General features: G+C 39.8%; 1 protein-coding gene across 1 annotated transcript; it reads left to right on the top strand.

The window, feature by feature from the left end:
- The first annotated feature begins 5,372 nt into the window (after positions 1-5,372).
- Positions 5,373-9,508, top strand: LOC116214864 (actin-interacting protein 1-2). Its single transcript, XM_031550343.1, has 6 exons — positions 5,373-5,887; positions 6,230-6,391; positions 6,796-6,982; positions 7,318-7,740; positions 8,207-8,614; positions 8,810-9,508. The coding sequence occupies exons 1-6, from the start codon at positions 5,493-5,495 to the stop codon at positions 9,065-9,067; spliced, it is 1,833 nt and encodes a 610-aa protein (XP_031406203.1). The 5' UTR covers positions 5,373-5,492; the 3' UTR covers positions 9,068-9,508.
- Positions 9,509-11,011: the final 1,503 nt, after the last annotated feature.

Here is an 11,011-nt window from a genome sequence, read left to right as displayed (position 1 = left end):
TTTTCTTTTTTTTCCTTACTTTATGTGCGTGAAAAATGATATCATTGTTATCCTCTTTATTATCTTGCTCGAGGGGAGGACAAATGGCGAGGATATGAGGAAGCACAGGCTGGGGATTTGTCTTTTACATGCAACTGCAAAATTTAACGTGTAATTGCGCCACATATATATATCTGATCCGTAGCTGAATGGACGGTCAAACTAACTGGGAATTTCAGGTTTGACCTTCTTCCGTCTTACAGCTTTCACGTTTTCGGAAATTCAGGTCAACAGAAAATATATATGTAATGTACATATATATGTGTGTGTACAGCGGAAATTAAATGAAGGTTGATAACATAAACTAGTCTAATTGGGCTTTCCTGAGTTCTAGTTTAAATAATTTGACTTGATTTCCTTCTAGCATACATATTATGCTCCCTTCGTATAGCATCTGCATTCATTAGGCATGGATTAATAAATTTAAACAGGCTGGATATAATTTAATACATTCGATGAACACTACTAGTCGAATAGCTAGGTTATACTATGTACAGTACCAGTTAAGGTTTCTGTACCTTGTTAGTGATAATGGCAATGCCTCCTATCATGCTGGTGTGTCTAACTAACTTTATAGAGAGTATAAGGCTTGAGCTTTCTAATATGCGACTCTCGAGTAGGTTGAACTGCGTGTGTATTGTCAGGGCTAACTGTTAAGCTATCTTCGGTGCCATTCATATTGGCATAGATTACATTCAAGTTGAAGAAAGTACATTTATTCTTCTATTACGTAAGAGATATATGAATATAGTATAAGGAAATGAAAAAAAAAAGTTAAATAGAAAGGCATAAATAATCTTGCTGAAGAAAATGAAACACGAAATTTTTTAGATCACTAAATGAGAATGTGTATCGCTGCTCAATATGTCTTTTTCGTAAAGTACATTTATGTATATATATTATTATGAAAACCAGTAAAATAAATGACGAAGCTACGCAACGATCGATAAATTACAAGTAGTAGAAGTTCGGGGAGACAAGGACGGTGCTTTTGCTGTGCCCTAGAATCTAGTCAGCTATTCTTAGACCTAAAAAGTGGACTGATTAACTAATTAATTCAAGGATAATATTGTCGGAAATTGAATGGATTAAATAAATAATTAATAAATATAGAAGCAAATCAGCGGCGGGCGGACGACGGCGTTAGAATTATGAGATAGTTGGCTGAAAATCAAAAACTAGGGTTTTGGTTGGAAGGGACCAGGGAAGTGAATCCTACGACCAACAAATTTTTGTTCAAAGATTCCATTAGACTTTCGCCGATGGCCTAGAAGAAGAAGGATTCCTCCGAAGTCTGGATACTCTCGGCTTATTAGAAAATTGTTGCAAAATTATATAACGTAAGAAAAAAATTAATAACAAAAAAAATCTAAAATTTTTCACATTTTAACGATTTTAATACGAATTTTTTTCTTTAACCAATTAAGTCGCAAACTACCGATTTGATAATAATCTTAGTGCACCGTCAATTTCTCTGTTAATTTTAACCGAAATTGCTAATGTGTATATGACAAAGACATATGACACACTATGATTGATCGAGAGGGTCCCATTTTTTTAAAAAAAATTAAAAAATATTTTGAAAATTAAAAATAACAAAAAAAAGGCCACAAAGAGGAGGAGGGGAGATGGCCAGCGGTGGGAGCCTCGACGTCGGCCAATCGGTGACTCCAATTAAGGGGGTGGTGGCAGGCATTGAAGCCCCCATCGCCGACTACCTCTCCTCCGACTCCTTGCGGGTTTTTCTTTTATTTTTAGGATATTTTTTTAATGGAGGATCCACTCGACCAATCACAGTGTGTTACATGGTACCGTCATGTACACATCAACAGTTCCGTTTAAAATAAACGAAAAAATTGACGGTGTGCTAACATTGTTAGTAAATCGGTAGTTTGTGATTTAATTGGCTAAAGAAAAAAATTCATACTAAAATTGTTAAAACTTGAAAAGTTTGAGATTTTTTTTGTTATTAACCAAAAAAAAGTATAACATGGTAATGCACACTTTCGTCTAGAAATCAAGAAATTCTAAATTCGATATTAGCCGTGAGATAACATTTTCCCTTCATCATCTAATAAATTTTTTTTATTGTTACTAAATTAATGAGTTTCCCTCGTAATAAATTAAAAAAATATATATGACACGTTTCGTCGCATAAAATAGTATCTAACCTGTAAATTAGACCTTCGGCCCCGGAATTCACCTAAAATATGGTACCTATATAGAGTACGAAACAGGTAGGAAAAAAGAAGAAGAAGAGAGAATGCATGATCTCAATCAGTCAATTACCACAAATTTAGAGAGAAGCTTCAACATGGAAAGTCGGACTGGAAGTTAAAAATGAAGAACTAGCTAGTCGAATTGTCCTCCAGCTGTCCTTTACATTTAAGTAACAAATTTAGAGACTCTATTTACTCCCAATTTATCAAACCTACTCTCACGACGAGTTAATATAATTAAAAAATTATTATTTTATAAAAGATAAAAGATAACGGGCGGTTTCAATTTATTTATATAGCCTCCAATGTGCGCTCTACGTGCGAGCGAGGCGGTTGTGCAGGGCATTTGTTTTTTTCAAGTGAACTAGGTCGAGGCCTAAATTAATTAAACATGCAATGACGAAGAGTAGAAGCTACCAAAATATCCCCTGACAAAAAAATGGCTAAGTCCGTTGGGTGGAATATCAAGAACATAAACCCTAAAAGGACAATCAATAGATCTTCGAGCAAATCAATCTGTATAATATTGGGAAGCGAAAAATAAATTGAGAGTAAACATTTCTAATGAATATAGATATCATACTTTGAATGAATGCACCTTTTACTGATCTGAAAAGACGGTGAATTTTTACTCCAAAAAAACTGTGAATTTATATTAATATGTACATATAGGCCAAATAAGAAATAGAAAAATGAGAATAATTATAAGGATGAAAGAAAATCTCATGAACGAGAATCAATCCAAATTTTCATTCAAGGTATAGGACGAATACTATTGGTCCGGTCTCTTGGTTCGGAAGAAAGGATATTGTTGGGATCAAATGAGGAGAAGTGATGTTTGTTTCAATCATGTCCAAGGAGTCCTTATCAATAGGCTTAGTGTTCAAGGAGCGTTGATTTAACAACTCGACGTGCAGCAAATGAACAACAAGTTGCGTTTGGTTTCATAGTAGGATTTTAAAATCAGATTTTGATTTTGATTTTGAGTGGAATAAATGGGGTCCACCCTTTGACTTTATATAAGTTATGTTGTTTTGTTGCGGAAAAAGTGGTATAAATGGGGCCCACTCTTTGACTTTGTATGAGTTATTTTGTTTTGTAATGGGTAGAGTTAAGTTAGAATTGTGATTTTAAAATTACATCCACAATCCAAACAGGCCCAAGCATCTCAACGTCTAACTAAACAAACGTATGCGGAGAATTGTAAGAAATTAAAGAGCTTGCATGAAAAGTCCACCGATGATGATAATAGAGAAATAGATTGGTATAGATTCGATGAAATTATAATTAACGGGAAATTCTATGGTGCAATCACTTTTTTTTTTATTTCTTGGACTATTGCCTTGCAATTATTAATGAATAAATAAATAATCTATTGATCATATAACAGTTAAAAGAGCTGATTAACTGATCTCAACATAGACCTTCCCGTGATTAACATCGCCAAATAATATTGAAAATGAAATAATTGGTTGAGATTTATTTGAAAGACAAAAAAGGCCTAGCTAGAACCCAAAAGGCGCAGGCCATCTTCAAGGCAGGGCCCATTACCAAAGAACTCCGGGCCGATTATCAAAAAGGCCGGGCCCAGTAGGCATTTAAGAATTTCTCACGGAATCACAATGACTATGATGATGGAGTCTGGTTTCTGACTATATATGTATTCGGTGGGTGGTGGTAATCTCTAGGGAGTGTATAAGTATGAAAAAGGAAAAGGGGAAAAAATAACATTGACAGCATTCTGCCCACCGGCTACCGGAGATCGATGGTGGCACCGTTGTGTGGTTCACGGATGAGACTGGCCCTGCATGTTCCCGAAAGATGCATGTGCAGGCCTAGACGGCCATCCCTTTATGCTGAACTTCACCTCCCTTTGGGTCCTGACTTCGACCAAAGCTTCAATAAAGATATGCATGGATTATTGCACGTACGTGGACTAGGCAACATTCATGATTCATCCGCAGTGGCAGTACGTTCCGGTAATGGACATCGTGGTCAATAAACGCTTTGAAGTCCAATGGCGAAAGTACAGATCTCAAACTACATTAAACGCCTTTAGGGCTCGCTACTTAATTCAGAATCTGGCATCACTTTCATTCACCATAGTTCATACAATTAAGTCCATCCTCCAGGCTCCATCTGAAATCGCGGTTGTTGTGAATATGATCGACCTCTCCCCCTTCAGAAGCCAAAAGAGTCTAATTTGAGCATCCGCGCTCGCTGAGAGCGCCAAAATGAACCATCTAAATAAATAAATAAAAAAAGTGATGAAGTTCATTATCGTGTCCGGAGTCCCTACTCCCCGGACAGTTCTTCCATGCCACTGGTCCTGGAGGAGTTTATCTGCCTCCCAGTACTGTTCCAATGGCGACAATCAAGAGATACATATGGTGATGTAAGAGTTGAGAGTGTAGCTGGAAAACCAAGCCATTTTTATACACAAAAGAAGGTTAGAATATCCGGCGACCAGAGAGGCCCATGTCGGGAGCATCGAATTGTCTGGGAGGTGGTACATACAATGGGAGATATAATCTGCCATTGCATCTGCGCTTCGCAACTTTCCAGGTGATCGATCAAGATGCGGCTGGCAACTCTGGGTATTTTGTCGACTTTCTCACAACTTGCACCAGTAAGAAGAACGATGCAATGTGAAAGGCTACCTAAAGTGCGATCAGGTTGTCGATATTCTCGTGTACGAGAGCACTTGGAAGCTAGCACACTATCAAGATCTCATTAGAGATATATATCATCGAATCAATAAGATCGATAGCTGCAATATCAAACAACACATGGATCTGGTTAAGCTCAACTTGGTAGATCGGAAAGCACAATATCCGCCTGATGCCACCAACGAAAAGAACTATATTTACCAGTGCCATGTAACTGCTGTTAGATTATGCATGGCGTGGCTTGTAGGTCATTTGTAATTAGGCAATGAATTTTTTTGTGAAAAATAAAGTTCAGGGGGCATGATGGGTGTGAAAGGAAGTTTAGGGTGGTGAAAAGTAGTATATAGCCAAACTTTAGGGGGCAAAGTGGAATTTTCTCCTTCTTCTTCCGCTTTTTCTCACCACTTCCCGAATAATATAAAATCAGGACTATTTCAAACTCCCCTCTCATTTTCTCTCTCTTCCACTTTCCCATCTCTCTCTCTCTCTCTTTTCGAATCTCCACCTCTTCATCTCTTCCTTCAATCTTCAGCTCCGACCAGATCCAATCCGAGCCCCCGAAACGATGTCGTCGCAGCTCTCGGAGACCTACGCTTGCATGCCGTCGACGGAGCGGGGCCGGGGGATCCTCATCTCCGGCCACCCCAAGTCCAACAAGATCCTCTACACCAACGGCCGATCCGTCATCATGCTCAACCTCGAAAACCCCCTCGACGTCGCCGTCTACGGCGAGCACGCCTACCCCGCCACCGTCGCCCGCTACTCCCCCAACGGCGAGTGGGTAGCCTCCGCCGACGTCTCCGGCACCGTCCGGATCTGGGGCGCCTACAACGAGTACGTCCTCAAGAAGGAGTTCAAGGTCCTGTCGGGTCGGATCGACGACCTCCAGTGGTCCCCCGACGGCCTCCGGATTGTTGCCTCCGGCGATGGGAAGGGGAAATCCTTCGTCCGGGCGTTCATGTGAGCTCTCTCTCCTTCCATTCTGTTTGCCGTTTCTGGGATATCTTGAACAGTGCACTGCCATTCTCTGGTTCGGAGATTAATAGGATGTTCTCTGCCTCTCAGCATGCTCATCTTTGGGAAATCACTTGAGATTGTGTTATCGAATACGATGATTTAGAAGGAAAGGACGTAATGAGCTGAGATTCTGCTGTTGTTAGTGGGGCAGTTTTTGAAAATGTGATTTAACAAAATCTCTGCTTTTACGATTACTGCTGCATAGATTCTTCGATCTTTGTCATTGCTACATGGGTTCCAGTGATTTGCTGAGCTACATTTCTAATGGTTTGAAACGTTGACTAGGTGGGACTCTGGCACCAACGTTGGAGAATTCGATGGCCATTCAAAGAGAGTCCTGAGCTGTGCGTTTAAACCAACACGACCATTTCGCATCGTTACATGTGGAGAGGATTTCATCGTGAACTTTTATGAGGGCCCCCCCTTTAAGTTCAAGTTATCTTGCAGGTTGGTACTAGTTAATACTATTGTAATCAGAATGTGCTTCAATGAGGGGGCGATCCATTCTTCGTTTTCCTTGGAGCATGCACATTTACCAGTATACCGCTGATCACAATCTCTGTCGGCTCAATTAGGCTTTATGCAATATCATTTGAAGTTGTTAAAAACTTTGCACAGGTGGATTACTAGCTCATCTAACATATAACCTTAAGGACATTGTGTTTGAACAGTTTTTATCCTTGCAACTTGATGCTGGTGGACTTATTGATATATACAAAGCTAGTCATTGAGTTGCAATGAAGTGATAAGTATTGCATCAGAACGTGCATGGTTAATTCAGCAGGAGGTTTGGAAATCTCTAAGCTGCCTGTTTTTCAGCTGATAATCTTATTCAATGCAAATCTTCTCAGGGACCATTCCAACTTTGTCAACTGTGTGAGGTTCTCACCTGATGGCAGCAAGTTTATTACCGTAAGCTCTGATAAGAAGGGAAAAATATATGATGGCAAGACTGCAGAGAAAATGGGAGAACTCTTGGCCGAAGATGGGCATACTGGTAGTATCTATGCTGTTAGTTGGAGTCCTGATAGTAAACAGGTAATCATGCATGTTATCACCTTCCGATCAAGAGGGAAAATGTTCTAAATAATTGCGGTTTTGCACATTTATAGCTAAGAAGAGAACTCAGTTAGAAAATATTAGCAGTGGCACTGGGCAAAACATCTGCAAGTGGATATTAGTGTTATGCTAAAGAATGCGACGTGTTGACTTTGGCTTCATTCTTTGTTTCATCTTCTATGCCAAAAGAGAACATCTAGCATATCGTAGAAGCATGAGTTCAGCCTTTTTTACTAGGATTTCATCTTGCATAAAGAGTGCGTGCATGGCTAGTTCTTCATGATATGCTTATTACATTTGTGCAATGAATTCAGGTGCTGACAGTGTCAGCTGACAAGACAGCAAAAGTATGGGATATCTCTGAGGATGGTAGTGGCAAGTTGAACAAACCGCTGCCATGCATTGGTTCTGGTGGGGTGGAAGATATGTTGGTTGGGTGTCTTTGGCACAATGATCATCTTGTTACTGTTTCTCTTGGTGGCATGATTAATCTATTCTCTGCGAAGGATCTTGATAAACCTCCTGTAACCTTGTCTGGGCACCTGAAGAATGTTGCTTCATTAACTGTGCTCAACAGTGTCCCCAAAGTTATATTGTCCACAAGCTACGAAGGTTTGATTGTGAAGTGGATTCAGGGCAAAGGATTCAGTGGGAAGCTTCAGAGGAAGGAGAGTTCTCAGATTAAATGTTTCACGGCTATCGAGGAAGAGATTGTCACTTCAGGTTATGACAATAAGGTAAGAATGGCTGATAATCTGAATATAACGTATAGTTGCCTCTCTTGACATTTTGTTCTTATAGTTATGATAAGAAACAACTGTTTATTTGAGGATGATACTTGTATTTTTTTGCAAAGAACTGATAATAATATCATCACATATACTTTGTGGAAATGAGGAATTGAAAAGGGCATGATTTTGTATACTTTGGAACAGAGCCATCTCTTTTTAACTGAAAAGGGATATAAAGTTTCATAATTTACTCTTTTTAATCTGAAAATATCGAATTTAAAGAAAACATGAATATCTTATCTAATTTATGATTTTTCTAGATGAGCTATCAAGTGTTCCAAAGTTCATTCTTCGATATCTATATTCTTCCATGTTAATTTCATATGTCATGATCAGTAAAGAGTGTTGAAGTGCATGTCACACGACTATTCTTCTGACTAATTTTTTTCAATTGCTTCCCATGACCATTCAGGTGAGGAGAGTTTCTCTGCAAGGGGATCAATGTGCAGATGGAGTCTCAGTTGATGTTGGAAGTCAACCCAAAGATTTGAGCCTCGCTCTTCTTTCTCCTGAACTCTCTTTGGTCGCCATTGAGACCGGAGTTGTACTTCTCCAAGGCACCAAAGTGCTCTCAACTACCAATCTTGGTTTCAGTGTTACTGCATCAGCAATCTCACCCGATGGAAGTGAAGCCATAGTTGGAGGACAAGACGGTAAATTGCACATATACTCCATTAACGGTGACACACTCACAGAAGAGGCTGTCCTTGAGAAACATAGAGGTGCTATCAGTGTGATACGTTACTCTCCTGATGTTTCCATGTTCGCTTCGGCCGATCTAAATAGGGAAGCTGTTGTTTGGGATCGAGCCACGCGAGAGGTAATTTCCTCACCTTTGTGTTAATCTGGTGAAATCTTTTCACACCGTTGAAATAAGATAAATATCGGACAGGGCATGATTGGTTCAGTATTGAGATTCTCTAAATTTTACAGCACTTTTTCATTAAGTTCTACCAAAGACATTCTTTAACATTTAATTGCATCCCCATTTGATTCATGAAATAACTTATTGCAGGTGAAGCTTAAGAACATGCTTTATCACTCGGCGCGAATTAACTGCCTGGCTTGGTCTCCCGATAGCAGAATGGTAGCTACTGGATCACTAGACACATGTGTCATAATCTACGAGGTTGACAGACCGGCTTCGAGCCGTATAACCATAAAGGGGGCCCACTTGGGTGGAGTTTATGGCCTAGCTTTCTTTGATGAGCAGAGTGTGGTGAGTTCGGGCGAGGATGCTTGTATTCGTGTTTGGAAGGTCACTCCACAGTGAGCTGAATAAGAAACAGTACCAGTAAAAACATACTCTGGTTCACATTTCGGATCATTTGTTGGGTTTTCTTTGTTGTGAATTTGGGTTGGAAAAGTTTCCTTTTGGTTCATCATAGAGTGGAAAAAGGTCACAGTTAGTCCTGACCGGTGCAATGTTTACAGCAGACCAATCAATTGCCTGAAGTACCGACATCGGGACTTTCTGTTGTTTTCTATCCCTGTCCTCCGCCATTTTTTCTCAAGAGGATCGTGTTGTGTCGTGTCGTGTCGGGAACCTGAACTGTCTCTGCTGTGAGTGGGTGTCTGTAGAGATTCGTGTTCTGCATCCTGCGATTTTGCTATGTAATCAGCCACTGCACAGTTTGTAATTCAACTCTTGTTTTGTGGTGAATGTCTTCTCGTGAGTTCAATACCACTCTGTAATCCCGATTGATTATTCGCATGTGAGGACATTACGTGTTTTGACGATACCAAGTTCGATGAAAATGCATTCCTGACATTTCTACTCTGCCTCGATGAAACCCCGATACCGAGTGCAATCGGACTTCACTATTTTGGTTAGATTCTTCTTATTTACTGCCCTGAACCTCCCTTATATCCTACATGGGCTTCATCATCTTCATCCTCCCCTCCCTTCTTCCAAAGATAAACAAACAAAATCAAACCAACGTGCTCTCATCTTCTGCCAAGACACCAGAAGCTCTGAAGCACAAATTGATTGCAAACATGATGTAAATGTTGGCCCCTAAGTCACTGGAAATTGAATGCCCAAACAATGTCTCACCTCACCTTACCTCACCTCACCTCATCCCATCCCTCTCAACAGATTTTCTCCGTATAGATTCAATTAACGAAAAATACGAGATGTGATGTAGTCAGTAAATTGTGCTTCATATCAACGAACTTCACTTACAGCAATTGTTGATTTTAAATTTATTGAAAGTACCTTGTAACAAGGCAAACTAATGCCCGAACGAGAATTACTCTCCACCAATAAATCGAGGTTACAGTAGAAGGAGCTCCGAAAATGGTCATTTTCATACATGAACGATGCTTCTTCCTTCCGCGTTCCTCTCCTTATACCATAATCCGAGTGAACATTATTGAGCTAATGTTTTGGGTCAGCATTCACGTGGAGGCATTTATGATTTATGTGGACAAACAAATGGAGGCTGCTGAGATGTTTCTGACAGACTGTTTGCTTTTGTCCTCTTTTCTGCGAATCATTCGAGAGCATGCCGAGGCTTTTTAATCTTCGTGTGGGCCCAAGTGGACCGTCTGGTAGCTTTATCATCATCGCATCGAGATCCAAACTGTTTGGTCCATTTTTGGAACCTTGGGGACCATTTCCATAGGCTCCGGACCGGGACGGTGGCCCGAGAATAGTCGTTCGATCGGCATGATATGTAGTCAAGCTCGACATGACAAGGCAATGGAACGTCTTGAAATCGAAACTTTCTCGCTGTTATAACTCTTCGACCATACATACGGTTCGTAGAACTCGGTGATGGGGATGAACATGCATGCCGTTTCGATTCTCTACGAATATTGATCGAAGCAATGGGGACTTGATAGGACATGTTATCCTACAAGATCTCGTTAGAAAAGCATCCCTTGTTGCTTGGCCTAAGTTTTTCTCCGATTATTATGATTCTATATCGATAATCTATTATTTATTATATGAAAAATCATTGTTCTATATATTGAAACTCCCTCAGTCCCTGATGTTTGGGGAGCCCATATTGAACCAACGATCTTCTTTTTTTTTTTCCTATTTTTTTCTATTTTTTTCTCTTCTCTTTTGGTTGAAGAACCAACGATCTTGAATGGTTAAGGGACGATCCGGAATTTTCCGTAACTAATAGTATTGAAATAACTTATAATTCGTGGTTTTGGTTGATATATAAATTGTTGTAGTTGAAATTACAGTTTTTTTTTAATACAA

This window comes from Punica granatum, chromosome 7 (assembly GCF_007655135.1).
Source record: "Punica granatum isolate Tunisia-2019 chromosome 7, ASM765513v2, whole genome shotgun sequence".
Lineage (NCBI taxonomy): Eukaryota > Viridiplantae > Streptophyta > Magnoliopsida > Myrtales > Lythraceae > Punica > Punica granatum.
The sequence above is the reverse complement of the archived record's forward strand: the minus strand, read 5'-3'. Positions and strand labels throughout refer to the sequence as shown.